This window comes from Orbicella franksi, chromosome 3 (assembly GCF_964199315.1).
Source record: "Orbicella franksi chromosome 3, jaOrbFran1.1, whole genome shotgun sequence".
In the NCBI taxonomy this organism is placed as follows: domain Eukaryota; kingdom Metazoa; phylum Cnidaria; class Anthozoa; order Scleractinia; family Merulinidae; genus Orbicella; species Orbicella franksi.
Window position 1 is genome coordinate 21,610,495 of NC_138147.1, and position 18,835 is coordinate 21,629,329.

At 38.1% G+C, this 18,835-nt stretch overlaps 1 protein-coding gene and 1 pseudogene across 3 annotated transcripts in view; both read right to left on the minus strand.

Annotated features, from left to right (window-relative positions):
• The window catches only part of LOC145482665 (uncharacterized), a 220,389-nt pseudogene that overhangs the window by 90,396 nt on the left and 111,158 nt on the right, over positions 1-18,835 (minus strand). The gene's annotated exons all lie outside the window — the stretch shown is intronic.
• Positions 1-18,835, minus strand: part of LOC145482724 (serine/arginine-rich splicing factor 6-like) — a 30,945-nt gene that overhangs the window by 6,232 nt on the left and 5,878 nt on the right. For both annotated transcript variants that reach the window (XM_081461366.1, XM_081461367.1), the window contains exons 2-4: positions 16,857-16,927; positions 13,600-13,713; positions 7,215-7,284 (exon numbers count right to left, since the gene is read on the minus strand). In XM_081461366.1, coding sequence (XP_081317492.1) covers positions 7,215-7,284; positions 13,600-13,713; positions 16,857-16,927 — 255 coding nt within the window. The remainder of the gene's footprint in view (positions 1-7,214; positions 7,285-13,599; positions 13,714-16,856; positions 16,928-18,835) is intronic.

An 18,835-nucleotide genomic window follows, 5' to 3' on the forward strand; every position in this document is an offset into this window, starting at 1 on the left:
GATAAACAATATAATAATAATAATAATAATAATAACAACAACAACAACAACAACGTTATTTAAGTGTCAAATGTATTTAGCACTCTTGTGCTAATTGGGTGACACTGTTAATAAATAAACAAAACAAACAAAGCATAAACTATTAAGAATCCCAATTGGTGGGAGGCTGACCAGTTGGCTATTTACTCAACGCGGTCGAGGAGTTGAACTCGGGACTACCAAGAACAAATCCACATAGCGGTAGGGAGGATTTGAACCAGGGACCTCCAGATTTCAAATCCAGCACCCTTAACCACTCGGCCACACCACCTCCACAGGTATAAACTCAGGGCTCGACACTACTGGTAGCCAACTAGCCACACACTAGTAGAATTTTAGTTTTAGCTAATAGGTTTTCGATTTCCAATATCCTTTTTGGCTAGTAGACAAAATAAAATTGCCCAAACTAGTTTCTGTCTTCCTTGAGGAAGACAAACATAAACACTTTCCTCGAAAACAAGGCCAGAATTTTATTGTGGACGTATCATGTTACTGGGCACGTGCTGTTCAGCACATATGAAAATTTACGTGTTTACTTTTCGCTGTGTGTGTGGTACGTAAACGGGTAACTGAACATGTTATTATGTTGAAAGAAATATTTGACAACCAAGACAGCATTTTCTGAAAGCACACATCAATGTTCTTTTTTGTTACAAAATTAGATCAAAAACATGAGCTTCCTGATAAAATCATGCGCAAACTTGTGCGGAACTGTTAAGGGATAACATTTCATTTAGCATAACATACCATGGATGATTTGTCACTGTATACACACTGACAAAACGTACCACTACAGAAATAATTACACGAGAAAGATTATTTCCTTCAACATTTAAATCAGCCACTTCTTGCAATTGAATTTCGCCAACGACAGTTTGCAGTGTTGTTCAGATAGTTGTCTTGCTTTTGAAACATTTCTACGGCACCTGTCTGTGAAGAAGCCTCGAGAGTTTTTACAATGATATTTTCCCAAGAAGTCTCAAAGAAAAACAGAGTCCTGAAAGTCTTTTCGGGAAAATCACTAGATTTTTCTTCATGATCTGTCGGCGAGAGATTTGATGGAAAACACCAGGCCATTGAACAAAAGTAAAATTGGCACAATTCATTGAGATGATAAATTGGTCCGCTGTTTTTAATGTTACCAGTCAAGCGTGACACAAGGGGTGCTGACTACTTGTCAGACGGTTTCAGATGCAAAATCTCATTGTTTTGTTTTTCTCAAAATTCCGTAATGGATATAGGAGGGTTTCTTAACGGCGGTAAAAACGAAAAAGGCAAAGACCAGAGTTCTGAAAATTACGACCCACTGAAGAAGCTGTAAGTTTAAAACTTCTAGCGGCAAAGCGGAAAAATTCGGCAATCGTACTTTCTCCTGTTATTGGAACTAGCCAACGTCATCTAAGTTGTCACTAGCCACTAGGCTAGTAAGTTGAAAACTTAGTGTCGAGCCCTGTTACCATCTTATACTACGTTACTGATTCTAGTTATTTGCGTACGTGCAATCTTCATTCACTTCATATGTTTATCAAATGCATACTAATGAATATAAAATGGTAAATGATATGTACTGTAAACATTACACATCCCCAAAGCCAAACAAAGAGGACGTAAATCTATCCTTAGAGCACATAGACATATACCTTACCTTCGCAAAACTACCTATTTAGACCAAGAACTTCAAACTTAACCCAGTTGATAACCAAGGCCTTCATGCCATACAGAATCTCATCTCAGCTTGTAAAACAGATATCGATGAATGGGCCAAAAGTGCAGCCAAGAGTATACAGGGCCACTGACCAAGTAACCATACCAGGAATCGAATGATCTACACAATCTTAAGGTGGCAAGCCAAGTGTCATATTTTATGCCAAGGCCATTAATTTTTCCCCTTTTTACGCACAGACCAGGTTAGAGATCAGGAATTGATTTCTGCCTAAACCAAGCTCCCATAAAGTACCTTACCACTACTGTAGCTAAAGATAAAAGAAATGGAAGGAAGGAGGTTACTTAATAGAGCCAAAGTTCCTGTAATCATTTCAAACAACGGAGTTTGTTCAGTCAAATTTGCATGCACAAAGTTGTGTTCATATAAAGTTGTAATCAAAAGGTTGTTGAGACTTTTTTCATGCAAATGATTGTAGATGATAAAACACATGTATGCAGGACTGCATGAAGGAAAAATATCAGTCACAACTCAAACATTAAGTAATATTTATCTGACCATTTACAGGGTAATCATTGATTTGTTGCCTAATACTAACTTTTTTACTTTAATGACATTCTCAGTTGAAGGGTTCCGTGCAAAAAAGGGTGTATATCACCTAAAGAGGGATATACATGTACGCCCTTTTTGCATGAAATCCTTCAATTCTCTATTTAAAATGCCACATAATTAATAAACAGCTGTTCAGGGCTTGATAAAGAAAAAAGCAACCAGTCAACCGGCACAAGTAGATTTTCCAGTCCAGCAAGTAACTTTCTCTGCTTGCTTACCTGACAGGCAAGAGCCCAAGCCATCTGCCAATTACATTTATCAATTATTAATGAAACAAAAGACTAAATTTTAGGCACATGGGTAATCAAGGGTTTGGATGTAGCTTGACAAAAATTACAAGTTATAGCAAAAGACTGACTGATTGTGTGACTTGCATTCACATCAAAATGGCTTTTTTTGGATTTCTATGAGTGTTGAAAATTGACAGCTTTAAATACATCAGTGCCACTGAAACATGCACCCTTTTAAATTCCACAACTTTAGAAACTAAAATGGCAGTGATTTGTCAGTATAAAACACTACAAAGCGAACAAACTTAAAAATAATGCAAAAATCGATGAATGGCTTCCCAACAACCTATATATGGGACCAAAGATTACAAATAATTCAAATACAACTTATAATGGATGAAAAAATATTCCATCGAGTTGAATGGAAATGAATCGCAGTTAAATTGGATTTTGAGACAGACACTAACTCACTAGTGCTGTTTATAGATTCTATGCTACACTGTTTGAATTATTTCTACTGAATTTAGTGGCACTTTATTTTTTCTTGCGACAGTGTGGGATGAATCAAACATATGTAAACAGTGAACTTTAATAGTGTCAAGCAAAAAAAATTTTGGAAAGAAAGCTCAGACTCTATCCAGAAAAAACCTTCCCCGTAGACTAAAGCACTACGTACAATGTTTTTACACCTATAACACATTCATAAATATTTCACTGCATTTTTAACTCTTGGGCTATTATTTTCTAAGTACTTCATTGCACTGAATAATGTCATTTGAACTTGACAATTTTGCTGTCACAAGGATGATGAAACGTTGTTAGTTTCTGGTTTTGCTAGTTTTTGTATTAAAATAGTCTGATTCCATTGACAAGTTAGTATATTTAACAAAGAAAATCCAAGTTTTGACTAATGTATTTGAAGAGCAGAACATTTTACTTAGCATGGAGAAAAATCTGCCCGGGTGACCAAATTTCTTTCCACAACATTTTCCTCAATTTGTTAGATTTCAACCACTTTTGTCCTAACATTTCAGCAATTTTCTGCAAACATTTGTCAGTTTCACTTTATAAAACCAAACTCAATTTCAATGCATCAAAACTGTGGAAATTTTACATGAAAAGAAGACAGGTTTATTATATTAAGGACCTGCTAAGAACTAGGCAGACTAACTGCAAATCAATTAAAAGGTGTGAACTATTAATTTTTAATTAATCAATTCATTCATAACATTCAAAAGGTGATTTAACAGCACTCCAAGCTCAAGGTTTTCAGAAATCGCCTTTTGGTGACCTTCTTCTGTAAAATGGTCACCACCACGTAAAATTTGGTCACCAAAATCTACGCATTATCAAAGAAGGACACTTCCTGTCATTTAACAAGAAGTTAATACTGCTGATCATGACAAACCCGCATTGAAATCGTTTGAAGAACATCCAGAGGCTATTGGTTTTCGTTTGCAACTGTTTTTTATTGGCTGAACAGTCTTAACTACTGTTCAGGAAAGTAAATAAAAGAAAAACAAAACGGGTAAGGAAGACAAACATGCAACAATTGTGGTTGAATTTGTTTGGCTCAGTGATTTTACCCCCCCAAAAAAACTTGTTGAGTGGTCAGGCCTTTGTACCGCACTAGTCACCAAATTGGTGACCTGTTCGTAACATTTAAAAACCGACCAAAATGGTCCCAGCCTGGAGCCCTGGATTAGGATGCTCACATTTAGAGGACCTAAAGACCTATTTCACAATTCTTGGTATAGTTTGATAGCCAGCTCTATAAGCTTTAATTTGATATAAGGCTGGGGTATCTTCAGTTTACACCAAACGTGCTACATAATTTGAACACAAGGGATATCAAAAGGTATACAGTAACCTTAATCATAGCATAGCGCAGGCGCTAGTCCTATCTAATTCCTATTGAGCTGTCATGAACGAAATCTCTATGTACACAAAGCCGTACTTATATAAGATGACATGTGCGGTTTCAATTTAGCTGCAAAATTTCCCAAGTTTAGTGTAAGTTCCTTTTGTTTAAGTTTCAACATTGTGAAGATTATTCTGAACAATCCAAACTCTACTTTGAGCCTCTGACTTTTGCCAAGTTAAGATGTTTACTTAAGCATTAGTATTTTGACTTTGTTTGTCTACATTTTCATTGAGTATTTTTGACTTTGTCTGCCTACATTTTTGCTGCGGAGTAAGTGTAGCGAGCGAGCAACATAATCAGGATTTCAGAAGAACATGTAGAAGGGGGTACGAATTCTTGAATTCATCACTTTTTACCAGAATGCATTGCATTTAACCAGAGTGCACTGTGCCACTTTTTACCAGAGTGCGTTGCACCATGAACAACACAAGGACATTGAGGCCTCATCCTCTTTGCGCAGATTCTTCGCATGAGAAAGATTAGTGGTTGTGTTTTGCTCTGATTTCCTGTAAAACGATGCAAGGAGGTTGTACCTGACTTTCACAACTCTTGCTTTTGTTCTTAATGCAGCATATGAAAGTTTGTTAATCTGGATGATTAATTTTTAAACTTAGTATGTCATTTCTTAGCTGTCCAGTTGCCTCCATGGCCGAATTCTTAAATGATGAGAAATCATCGCTACTAAAGCTTGTAGAATAATTAAAACAAACGAAAACCGTAGAACACGCTAATTTTGTACGGTGCAATCTATCCCTTTTCATCCAAACATGAATTTAAGCTAAAGCTTTAGGATTTTCACACATCGCGATGGATGCATCATTGCTTTAAGGGGGTGGGGAGGGGGGGAGGGGGATGTTTCCAAGACACTCAAAAATCAAATTTTACTGTTAAGTGTCCCAACTCTTTTGTCACCCATTGTAGTTCCAGTCAAATACCACAAATACGAATATGGCCACAGGAACAATTTAGCTTTGAAACTGACCATGGATATGTATGAAAAAAAGAAAAAGTAAAACTTGTTTAAGTGAATTGCAAATTAGGTACCTAAACTGCATTTAAATCCATGCTTAAGGTAGCGCGCGGGGAGTAGATTGCGTGCGGGGAGTAGATCACCATCGTGCGTCACGTGTGAGTAACACGCATGATAGAGGCGCGAGATTTAAAACCCGAAAGACGTAAACAAATATGGCGGCGCACAGCTTTTTTCGTGCAAGGTCACTTTTGTACTGTTGGAGACGAAATTCGCATATAAAGGAGGCTTTACTGCTTAGAACAACTTAAGTCAATTCTGTGTATTTAAGAAAAATTGTTTCAGGAATTCAATGTTTCCTGAATTTCAAAGGCAACTTGATCGATTGTGACAGCCACTGGGAGCGTAGAAAGGACGTGCAAAAAATAGTAAATCTACCCAAAATTTGTGCAAAAATCCTACAGAGCAAGCCCAGGAGGTTGTCTTTAACGACAACTACAACTGTAAATGACATTTTAGCAGCAAACAAAACAAAACTCCTATTCGGAGCCCACTCACCCGCGCGGGCAGACGAAGCAGTCAGCTGTAGCCAAAACAGCTCATGCGCAACTGCTGATCTTATAAAGTCTGGATTTTTGAATGCGTGTCTATGTGCGTGGGAATAACGGAACTCGTGAAAGCTTTTATGTGAAAACAAGCCCGGTGACCTCTTCTTTTTATTGTTTTAATATCATATTATCATTGAGAGAAAACATCAGAAAAAAATAAAAAATTATACGGAAGGAAATTTGCACTTTGTGCAAATTGTCATTTTTCCACATTTACAAGAAATCAGCTCCGTAAAATTATTTTAAAATTGCTGTGCATTTTCATTTTCAGATGCCAAAAGCTATTGATTAAAAGAAACTCAGGGTCACCGGATTAATTTTTTAGTTATGAGTGACATAAGCGAAAAATCAGGTCTGGAAAATCCTTTTGGAATGTTGCCATGGTAACTGTTGACGACAAAATAACAGCTGGTTTAGGTCAAGTATAAATTATAATCCAAACCTACAAAAATATTACAGTGGCCCTGGCCTGCCTTTTTGTTCTATTCTTGCAAAGTTACGAGCTGTCAAAAACCTGAAATCTGGTACGAGCCACCTTAAATACTCATCAGCCCTTGAGGACTACTGGAATTAATTTGACTAAGGTAAAAAGCACCAAAAAAATAAGTGCCTCTATTTCCGCAGTCTATCATTCTTTTGCCTAGTTCTTAGCTGGACCGTTACTTGAAACATGTCAGTGTATCACTTCCTTTTTGAAATGATTAATGAATTTGAAAACTTGGGAAAGGGGGGAAGTACTCTGGGCAGGCAAAATTTGAAAGTTGGTTGCCAAAGGGCAAACTGGAATTTGAATATTCTCCAAGCACTGCTATTGTTTATCACGGTTGATGAACAAGCATTTCGTACCACAGTAAAGATGTGGTGTTAATATCTTTACTACATGTACAACCAACAGAAAATATTATTTAGTGCAATCATGTACTTACCCAAAAACACTTGACGTGCAAAACACTAACTCTGCATGTACATGTACTGTATTTTCAAGCCTATCACTAACATTTTTGATAGATTTCATAAAATATCTAAGATTGCTTCATGCTTCATGTTTGTATGACAAACATGGTTGAGAGAAAAACAACACTGAACACTACATTTATGTCATTATGATGACGATCTGTATTGAAAATCCTTGTTATTCTAACTATGTTTAATATCTAGGAATTCTTACCTGCCAGCTTGCACGAGATGACAAATTCTCTACAGTCAACTTGTACTCAGTGTTATATGGTGCACCATATCTAAACAAAATACAGACACTTTGAAGAACAAACAAACACATGCTTCACATACTTAGCAATGCAATACGGGTGGATTTTGCAGCAATGTTTGTTTCATGTTTTATCCAAGTCTGGAGAGGCTACTAAACAAAACAAACCAAAGTTCCATCTGATCTGTGATTCTTAACTTGTTTGAAAGCAAACATGGTCTGCAAACAAGGTCTTCACAATAATTATGCTCCCTCATCATAGGCCTGCAATGTGTGCAGAGAGCCTTATGGTCCCTCATCATAGGCCTGCAATGCGTGCAGAGAGCTTTATTGAAGGGGTGAGTGCAAAACCATGCTAAGTGACGATTTGGGTGAAAAAAAAAATTTTCGCGAAAGGGCTTGAAATTTTGCATGTGGTCTTCAATGTAATAGAAAAACACGGCCCTGTATTTTTGTCGCTGGTTTTTGTTTCGTTTTTGAGTTATAACGTATGCAAAAATACTTGGCTTTTCCTAGCCATGTCTTTAGGAGTTTATTTGTTGAACAGCAAACAGGCAGACTGTTTATAGTGTATGAAGTCAAAATCAAATCTCACAGCATATATAGAGCGGAAATCTGGGAACAGATTGTTTACGTCGGTTATTGTGACGTGAGCACAACATGTGAATCGATCGAGAGTCAAACGAAATTCATCGAACAAAAAAGAGATGTGCCGCATTAGAGCTCTGTCAACTAATATCTTAAGCATTGTTTTAAAGTACCTTGTATGCCTGCCTGGTGGTTGAGAGGCATCATAAAGTCTCAATAAACCCGTAAGTCATCAGCACGTTTTAAAGAATCAAAATGTGTTCTGAAACTTCGAAGGCAGCTGATATACCGTAATCGTGTTATCAGCGTTCAAAGTCAGATCGAGCCAGGCAGCAAAGTCCAAGAGCAGTTCTTGCCCAAGAAAAATACCCTCTGGTGAGTCGTGGCCCATTTGCCAAGCGTTGCTAGCGTCAAAGTTTGGAAAGCGAGAACTGGTTTTAGACTTATACTAGGGTATCTAAAAGATAATAATGCTGCGGCACATTCTATTGATAGTGACATATTTTACGCAGTGATTCATCTACAACTTCATGCATGATGACACATGGATGGCGAGGTGTGACAAGGGATCGTGACAAAAAAGCACATAGTGATCTGACCCATGTTTGAACATAAAAAGATACACATCAATCTCCCCTTTACCAGATCTCGAAAATCGAACGATGTGGAAGTTGTAGGAGCAGAAATCTAACTTATAAATTCTGTATTGATACGCATTAAATGTCTCAAGAATGTTGACAGACTGTGTCGAGGACGCATCCATTGCGATGTGTGAAAATGCTAAAGCTTTAGCTTAAATTCATGTTTGGATGAAAAGAAATAGATCGCAGCATATATGAAATTAGCGTGTTCTACGGTTTTCGTTTGTTTTAATTATTCTGCGAGCTTTAGGAGCGACGATTTCTCTTCATGTAAGAATTTGGCCAAGTAGGCGAGACTGCTAAGAAATGACATACTAAGTTTAAAATTAAGATGTCACAATTAATCGTCCAGATTTTACAAACTTTCAAATACTGCATGCATTAAGAACAAACGCAAGAGTTGTGAAAGCAGGCACAATCTCCTTCACATCGTTTTACAGGTAAATCAGAGCAAAACACAACCACTAATCTTTCTCACTGGAATCCACGTGAAAAGGCGTCCTCCTGTAGTTTGTGGCGCAACGCACTCTGGTAAAAAGTGGCGCAGTGCATTCTGGTTAAATGTGATGCATTCTGGTAAAAAGTGACGAATTCGAGAATTTGGATCCCCTTTTACATATTCTTCTTAAATCCTGTTTATGTTGCTGCTTGCTTGCTACGCTCGCTCCGCAGCAAAAATTTGTCTTGTATCGACCGCCATGTTTTCCCGCGCACGAGGTGTAAAGACCCTTCCCGGCATGCATTGCGATCACGTTCTGCGGACGTTTCTCGAACTGGTAACTAGATTGTTTAAACATAAGAATGGCCAACAAGTAGCGATCGATTGTAACATAGATCTGTGATCCAGGTTGCGTTGATTTTATTTCAAATCGGCATGATTTGTAGTGTTTTGAGCTTCTGGGATCAGCGGACATGCAGATGTATGGAGACCCGTACATTGCGGAGAAGGGTTAATCTGTTAATCTGTCAACCCTATTTATAGCGCATTTTCACGTGAAATCAACATCATTGAGCTTATAAGTTGCGTGGAATTACCATTTTGCTGTTTTCTAAGTGAAACTAACATCCTTGCTGTCAAGTGTTAACGTGAAATCAACATTTTAACCTATTTAGACCTGAAATTAACATCATTGAGCTTATGCGCTGTGTGAAATTGACATTTTGCTGGTTTCTAAGTGAAACCAACATCCTTGCCGTCATGCGTTAACGTGAAATCAACATTTTAACCTATTTAGACCTGAAATCAACATCATTGAGTGTATGCGCTGCGTGACATTGACATTTTGCTGGTTTCTAAGTGAAACCAACATGCTTGCCGTCACACGTTAAAGTGAAATCAACATTTTAACCTATTTAGACCTGAAATCAACATCATTGAGCTTATACGCTGCGTGAAATTGACATTTTGTTGGTTTCTAAGTGAAATCAACCTCCTTGCCGTCACGCGTTAACATCAAATCAACATTTTAACCTATTTAGACCTGAAATCAACATCATTGAGTTTATGTGTTGCGTGAAATTGGCATTTTGCTCGTTTCTAAGAGAAATCAACCTCCTTGCTGTCACACGTTAATGTGAAATCAACATTTAAACCTTTTTTGACCTAAAATCAACATTTTTAGCCTATACGTTGCGTGAAATTGACATTTTGCTGCTTTCTGAGTGAAATCAAAGTCCTTGCGGACGCGGTGGGCCGATCCTTTGTTATGATAAACTGAGGTGAGACTTCGACTTATAACAAAGGCTTGGCTTGGCTATTATAACAAAGGATCGGCTCTGTTTATCATAACAAAGGCCCGGCTTCGTTTATTTGAAGACCTTGGCGGGAAAAGGGCGCTAGGTATTTTAATCAAAAGTGAACTTTGTCGAAAACACTCCAAATTTCGCATGCAGTTTTGTTCAGGTATGTTTAACAATGTCCCGTAGTTTTTCCGCTAAGCTTTGCTTCGTTTTCGAGATATTGCATATGCAGAAAAACCACTCGGTTTTCCTAGTGGCATCTTTATAAACGAAGCAAAAACCAGCGACAAAAATACAGGACCACGTTTTTCTATTACATTGAAGACCACATGCAAAAATTCAAGCCCTTTCGCGAAATTTTTTTTTTTTCACCCAAATTGTCACTTAGCATGGCTAAGCTACGCCATTTTGGTACTCAGTCATGACCTCCAATCATGAAATAAAGTGAGTCAAAAATTTCACGACTTTCGTCAGGCAATGTCCCATGACCAACTCTTACTTCCAGCACTGTTGAAAATTTTGTTGCAGAACTTTGTTTGATGTTTCAATGTAAGATTGACATCAGTTGTTCTCAAAGACTATTTGATTGGTCAGCTTTCTTCTACGTGGCCCAGTTAAAGTTGCACTTTTAAAGTTCTCTTCTTAATAAAGAACTATTAACAAAAGAATTATTTAAATATGACTTGCTAACCCACTGGTGCCTGTGCCAGCAGTAACCAGCCATGTCAAAACCACCCCCAAATTCCTGTGCCAGCTGTAACTGACAGTAAAAAAAACATGTGAGCACAATTGACTTTCCTACCCTTCCTGAAGACTTTTTGGTTTTCCCATTGCTCTATTGTTGTTGAGAACAAATATAAAAAATCAGAATCGACTTTCTGAGAAAATTGTTTTGAAGACTTAGGGGGTCCTAGAAAGACAGTCTTTTGTCTTGAAATTGTGTGCTCAAAATGTGCTTGTATTCATGACGCATTGTAGATCAAATCTACAAACTTCCAAGGTCTTGTTTTTGTTCCTAACATGGAGAAATAACTTCTTTGGGACTTACAAGTAAATCGAAAGGAGAAATACAAATCTATGTTTACAGTAACTGTTGATTTCACATTACTTTTCCATACCGCATTGTGAAGTTCGTTGGGAAGTTGGATACTAGATTACAAAGTAGCCAATTATGTGGCAAATTAGACAATGAAATTGCAAACTTTGAATCGTAGTTCCCAAATTCAGCTGCACCAGACTTCGCAACTTCACATCATTGTGTAAACATAGGTAATTTGCCTGCAAAGTGATGGAACCTAATCCCTTTATTAAACAGGTCTGACATGATTGCAGAAAAAAGATTAGAGGGTTCAAAACCATTTGAAATAGCGCAGCAGTTTAATTTACCGAGAAAGACAGACAAATAGTGTAGATTGGTTTGTATGTGCAGAAAGTGTTCAACCAGGAGTTGGTGGGAATAGGTCGAAAATTGTCAAAAATCACATTGTCTTAGCCGTTAATGTGCCATCCCAAGCTTCAATATTGCATTAGGCAGAATAACCCCCAACATGTCAAGAAATTTCATCAGGCACTGTGGCTATATTGACTGATAAATGTGCACGCTACTTTCTGACTGATTTAGGATACGTGTATTTGGAAATTAAGCATTTGATAATTTCCCCTGGAGAGCTACTTTGCATGTAAGCTTAATTTATTCCCGTTGGATTTAGAACTTGGATTTTCATGTTTGTTTATTAAGAAATATGTAGATCCAGGAAATATCCATACCCCCACCATGGGGGAGAATTTCACATGAGCTCCTCTCCCCTCCTCACCGGAATTTCCATTTTTTGAACACAAAAATAACCCCTCCACCCCTCTGGAATTTCCACGAGTATTATGCACTCCCCCCATAAGTCCCAAATGTGCGCAGATGGCTAACGTGAAACTGCTAACTGCAAACCGAGGCTTGCCGTTTGTGGTAAGATCGCCAAACCTCGATCTTAAGGTCTCTATTGTTTACATTGCACACTTACCAAAATTTGCAAATACAAGCCCTTTGCGCTTGCTCTCAAGTGGAAAATTGAAAACAGAAAAGTACCCTTGGATCAAGGAAAAGAAACAAACAAGCCCAAAGAAAGAAGGAGGGACCCATTTCCGTGTAGGAAGGAAAACAAAAACACCTTTCTGAGGGCCACAAAGACTCTTCAAACAGTCTGCCTGAGCTGTCTGTACTTTGATTTGCTGTTGTGCTTATCGATACAATTGCTGGCTTTACTTGTCTTGCTGTGGGTTGTTCTTTTCCCTTTGGCTACTTTGCCCGTTTCAGTACCTTTCTCTTCAATGCGACAGCGAGATAGAAAATGAACTGCAATGCGATGCTTTTCCCTGCGAAATCCTGATCCATTGTCATTAATGCAAGGAGGTGCTGTTGTTCCACTGGTTTGCAGTTGCACAAAGTCAGATTTCCTGGCATGGCGCAAGTTGTTTACGAACCTTTACGAGCTAAAATCTTACATTTGATTTTGAGAGGAATATATCTACTTTGAGCAAATTTATAGGGTATGCAGATTTGACAGATTGTTGTGAAATTTCGCCAGAACATTCCAGGGATAATGACAAATGAAAGTCAGTTGGGAAAGTTTGGTATTTTACATATTTTTCCTGTGGCATACATTTATGCAACACATCTCGCATATTTTTAACTACATGTACTCCAACTTTAGATGTGGATATCCACACAACCAATCAGAATTTTGAAAAAGCCTGACACAATTTTGTTGATTGATGCCTTGTGAATAAGACTGTGCAGCCATTTTGCTTGTTTACTGCTGTTTTCTCAATGTTAGGCATTATGGTACAAGAATGCAAATTCTGTTGTATTTGGTTTTGTTTTGTCATCCGAAGTCAATAATAATTCATGTGTGCATATTCAATTTTATCAGCTTCTGTTGGGTATTTTGTCATGTGGCAAAGAAAGAATATAATTTCTTGATTTGTAATCAGTTTTATACATCAGGTTGAGCTCTTTTTGTCAGTATTTTAGCCCTCCATTTGTTCAATTTTAAACAAACGATGTCTTAAAACCTGATCTTGGGTCTGGTTACTGCGCATATAGTTCATTTTCATACTTGTGCTCACTCTGAAATATTTTAAAAAATGCCGGGGAATGAGGGGTGGGTCATGTGCAATTATCCAGCCGTCAATGGGTTAAGAAGACTTTTGCTTCTCATAAATTAAAGTACATGTAGCTCAGGTCAGTTGCGGAGTCTTAACTGGTCAATAACTGCATGATGAGGAATTATTGTATAGGCTGCCACAGTTGTGCTGAAGCTCAAAATGAAGTTAAACCATGTACATGTATACATCAAAACAAATTCAGGAAGAATCCTGCTGACCTGTCTCGGAACCTGAATCCACCACCTCTTCTCATTCCACTCCCTCCTCCTCCACCGCTGCCCCCTCCACCACCTCCACTTCTTGAGGTTGGACGAGCATGTTCCACTGTAATCCTTGATGAACCAAGAAACAAAGTTAACTGCGACCTGCCTTCTGCTTCTTTTGATATACATATACATTACATATCTTGGTATGTATTGGTGACTTGTGTTAAAATGCATCCCGAAGGATGCAATCGTCCGAAGGAAAAAAGATGACAGCTGGTACATTTACCCTGGCGGGGGGGGGGGGGGGGGATACTTTGGGAATTTCTGGGTGGGGATGTGCCGCTGGGACCCTGGAACCCTTAGCCTATACCAGAGCTAGTTCAGCTGAATTTTGCTACCCTATACTAGAGTAACCTCTCCAAATCCCCCAATCTATCGACACTATTGAGGCTGATTTGCATAAATTTAAACTTGCCGGTTTGATTTTTTTATATTTTTGAGTGGCAATTGCAGGTTTCCTTAGTCTAGATAAAATCTTCAACCAAATAGTCAGTTTTGTGAAAAATTATACCCTATTCTAGACCCAAACGCTCTGATTTATATACCCTATCCTAGAGTAAACTGCTTGAAAACCATACCCTTCACAGCGGCACGTACCTATATAGCCCATATACGGCAGTGCCCCCCCCCTCGGACATTTACCCATAATTCTAAGTCCATAAAAACTTTAACGCTCATAAATTACAGAGAGGTTCTAATATCTTTAAACCTAGCACACACTACAGTACCACTCAAAAGTAAGTTACCACCTTTCGTCTCCTTTCTCTCGATACATTTCTTGTTTCTTGCGAGACGCGTCTCGTTTCTCTCGAGAATCACTGAAGCCTTTAGTATGGCATATATTACGCATAAAAAACCGGTTTTGTGTAATGATTGCTGCTCTGCAGTTCCTTGTCAAATCGATGGGACCGTCAAACAAAACATGCATCGATCTTTTGCTTGATTCATATTGAACAAAGGTAATATCGAACATCGAACGTAACTACAAGTAGAGTTACGTGCGTTTCAATTCATGCGATCATGGGGGCAAAGAGTTGATTTTGTGAATCTTGCTCACTCCGAATGATTCAGTTACCTACATTTGCTCGCTCTTCAATAACCACTAACTCAAACAAACATTTAATTTTGTGTAGGAGAAAAATGTTCCGGCTTTTGGCATGCACCGGCGAGTCAATTGTTTATAAATGGGAGCCATAAAAGCGTCATGGAAGTTGTTGAAAAAATGATATCTCCGGTTCTCTTTGGCATAAATCGTTCATTCAAACGCCAAAATACTATATCTTTGAAGACAGGAGTTTTTTTATCAAGGTTTCTGAGATGCGCCGTTTACATTAGTTTTAAATTGTTCTGCTGGCGCGAGTTCTTTCTAGTGGTACACGTCGACGAGTCAACAACATAAATGAACTTTATTGTTCTCCAAAACGTCAAGGCAAACACTTAAAATATGTAAAGTTCTATTTGGCATAAATCGTTCATTCAAACGCCAAAATACTATATCTTTGAAGACAGGAGTTTCTAATACTGTTTATGTGATGCCACATTTACATGAAGTCAATGTTTCTGCAAGGGAAAGTTCTGTTTAGCTGCAGTCAATTTAATACCCCAATGAAGTTTGTTTTGCAAAGCTCTGGGGCAAAAACATCGCCGGTTCTATTTGGTATAAATCGTTTTTTCAAATGGTACAATACTCTCTCTTTAGCAGATAGAATTTTTGTTGCTCGACAGAGAAGATTTCGAACGGTATGTGAGAAAACATTTTATATATCGGTTGATGCAGGGTTGAGTAATAATTAGTTGAGGTTTCATGATCAAAGCATGGTTTTGCATGTTCACAAGTTTGAAGAAAATGTTATTCGAGGTTTCATGATCAAAGCGTGGTGTCGCATGTTTACAAGTGTGAATAAAAAGTTAGTCAAGATTTCATGTGCAAAGTGAGCGTTCACAAGTTTGAATAAATAAGTGAAGGGAAGTGATTTATGATCCAAGTGTGGTTTCACATGTTCACAACCTTTGAATAAAAAGTTAATCGAGGCCTCATGTGCAAAGCATGTATTCACAAGTTTGAATTTTAAGTTATTCGATGGATCACTTAGGGTCGTTTTGCATGGTCAAAATTTTTGGATAAAAAGTTAGTTGAGTTTCCCAACAAATCAGTCGGGAGCAGGGGTGGCGCTGCTGTGTTGACTTATTGATCACGATCGTGGCTTTAACTTGCAACATGTAAATTGCATGTGACAAAACTCTACATGTTGTTTCATGAACACTACATGTTGATTATCAACTGTATGAATCCTGTTTAGGGTTGCAAACAAACCTTGTTTTAAGATCTATACAATACGAGAATTGATACAACTGTAAAACATATTTGTAAACACGAGTGACTGTTGCTGACGATTCAGATACCTTCAACTTTTATCATGCATGTATTTACAAAAACTAAGTGTTAAGCACGTCTGGCTGGAAAAGGTTTGGCCGATGTATATGAAATAATATTGGACGCTTGAGAATTTATAATACACACACGGTACACATGCACTGCTGATGAGAACGAAAATCGTGTCTACCGCGCTAATCGATATGATACGATACAGACGTCTTATACACAAAACAGGTTTCGAATACCAATGAATGCAAAGTATTGGTACTTCCAGTGCACTCGCGAGAAACGAGTCACATCTCGTACTCGTCTTGTTTCTTTCGAGAGGAGTCTCGTGAGATGGTGGTAACTTACTTTTGAGCGGTACTGTACGTTGTTAACTAGCCCTGGGACAAATATTGCAAAAATATGGCGTTCCTTGTACTTTGTGGACTGTGTAAACAGACTCTCAGGGAGGTGCAAGTTGTAAACTTGGGTCTACTTGCAACTCTCTTTGGTCAGGCCTTGTGAGCACTTATGTTGACTGGCACTTACTTTGGTTGAGATCAAATTTGCACACAAGTCAACGTAAGTTTTTCACTGTTTGGCCACCCAACCTACGTCAATGCAAGTTGAGTGATGCCCATTTGAGTACGTTTGGTCAGTCCTTAAGGCTTACATGGTATTGTTGGCAAAGCTTTATTGAGCAGATGAGACATAGTTTAATCATACAAAACTGTTTAAGTGGTCATGTTTATAGGTTTACCTTTCATTAATCATACAATGTCTATCGTGTGAAACATGGAATCCTCACCGAAAAGGAAAGGGATAAAAAGTTCTTAATTTGACATACCTTTCTCCCATGAATTCCTTGTGGTTCATCTCGTAAACAGCATCATCAGCATCTTTATAATCTTCAAATTCCTGACAATTTCCCCAAAATAACATGTACACGTAATTACGTAAGTGACAATTCACCTTGGGTTAAAACATTGCTCGTATACATGTATGCAAGCTTAGGGATGGTGTCCTCAAGCAGTTTAAAGGCCTTGGGAAGCTATAACTCTTGTTATATTTGTTTCACTGAGCTAAAATTTTGTTTTGATCATATGACCAATTTGTTAAAATTTAGTAAATCAGTGAATTGGTCATGAGTTTTAACTATATTGAACAATAAATGAGCATTTTTGATGCAAATTTAAATAATCTACCTCGCTACGTTTGGAATAATCTTCCTTCATTTCATATTTTAGAAGATATGAATGATCAAAGTCAAATTTTGTTGAAAAAAATGACCTTTATCCCTATAATTTTTTTCTACAGAATGAGGGAAGATCCAAACGTGAGAAGATGCAAATAATTGACCTACATCTAAAATGTGTTTTTGCTGGATATTACTAAAAACCACCACCAATCCCTCAAGTAAAGGCTATTTTCCGCTAAATGTCACGTGACCTGCCAGACGCACTGATTCTACTTTCAATTGTTCAGGACATTAAAACCTAATGGTGCTAAATTTGGTTCCATTGTCATTTATTTTTTTTGTATTTTATTTCCATTGTGATTTATGACCTCATCAACTCTTTGAAACAAAAGAACCAAGACTTGAATGACGAAATTTGCATCTTGAGGACAAGGTTGAATCAAGAAATTGACGCAGCGAAAAAGCTTACTGAAGAGAGGGATTCCTTGAAAACTGCACTACAAATTGTTACGAAAGATTTAATGAACTTGTCAGACGATAGGCCAATATCCCGTTCTGATCAGGTAGGTGATGATAACAGGTCTCAGTTCAAAACTGTTTCTGGCGGCGAGAAGACAAAGAAACCGAAACCTCGAGATCCAACTCAACATGTCAACCATCGGAATCATTTTGAGCCCCTGAGACATGAGGATTCGGTGATAGATTCTACACCTTCTAGTAATGCAGACAAGTCATTCACAACTGTCTTGGTGGGCGATTCTATGATAAAACAAATACAGGGACGGAGGCTGGGTAGGAACGTCGGCCATCGTGTGGTTGTTAAATCTTTACCTAATGCCTACTGTCGACAAGAGCCCTCAACAGATTATTCTCCACGTGGGAATGAATGACCTACGTGACCATACTCCAACCGTGGTAGCTGAGAACATTATGGACCTTGCCAGGAAAATTGAAATGGAATCCAATGCTGAAGTTATCTTATTGGAGCTGGTGTCAAGATCAGATAATGTTCCAAATGATGCTGTGAAAGCTGTTAACAAGCGCCTTATGAAATACTGTAATCAAAATGACTGGAGAATGATTAAACATCAAAACATCAACAGAAATTGTCTAAATAAGAGCGGACTACATCTCAATGAAAAAGGTAATAACATCCTTTTTAGTAACTTTGTGAATGTCTTAGATAATAGCTCCATGCACTGAATTCCTATTTCCAAGGGTGCCGATCAAACCTCTGCGGCCAAAGAAAATTTCAATTTCTCTTACGAGTCTTCTAGGGCCGATGCAATCTCTGTAGCGGAAGAGAATTCAAATTTATCTCGTGAGACTTCTGCCTTTTTACCTTCAATGTGTGGCTTTAAATTAGCCTCCTTAAATATTGCAAGTTTGTCGAAACACATTGACGAGCTGAGAGGTTTGCTCTCTGATAACCCTCTTGATATATTATCTATTCATGAGACGAGGCTCGATGATTCTGTCAGCACGACGAGGTTTACATTCCCAGTTATGATATCATTTGCCGCGATCGTGAATGTAACGGTAGATTTGGTGGGGGAGGTTGCATCTATGTGCGATCTAATATAAATTTCTCTTTACGCCCTGATCTAAGTGATATACACCTCGAAAAC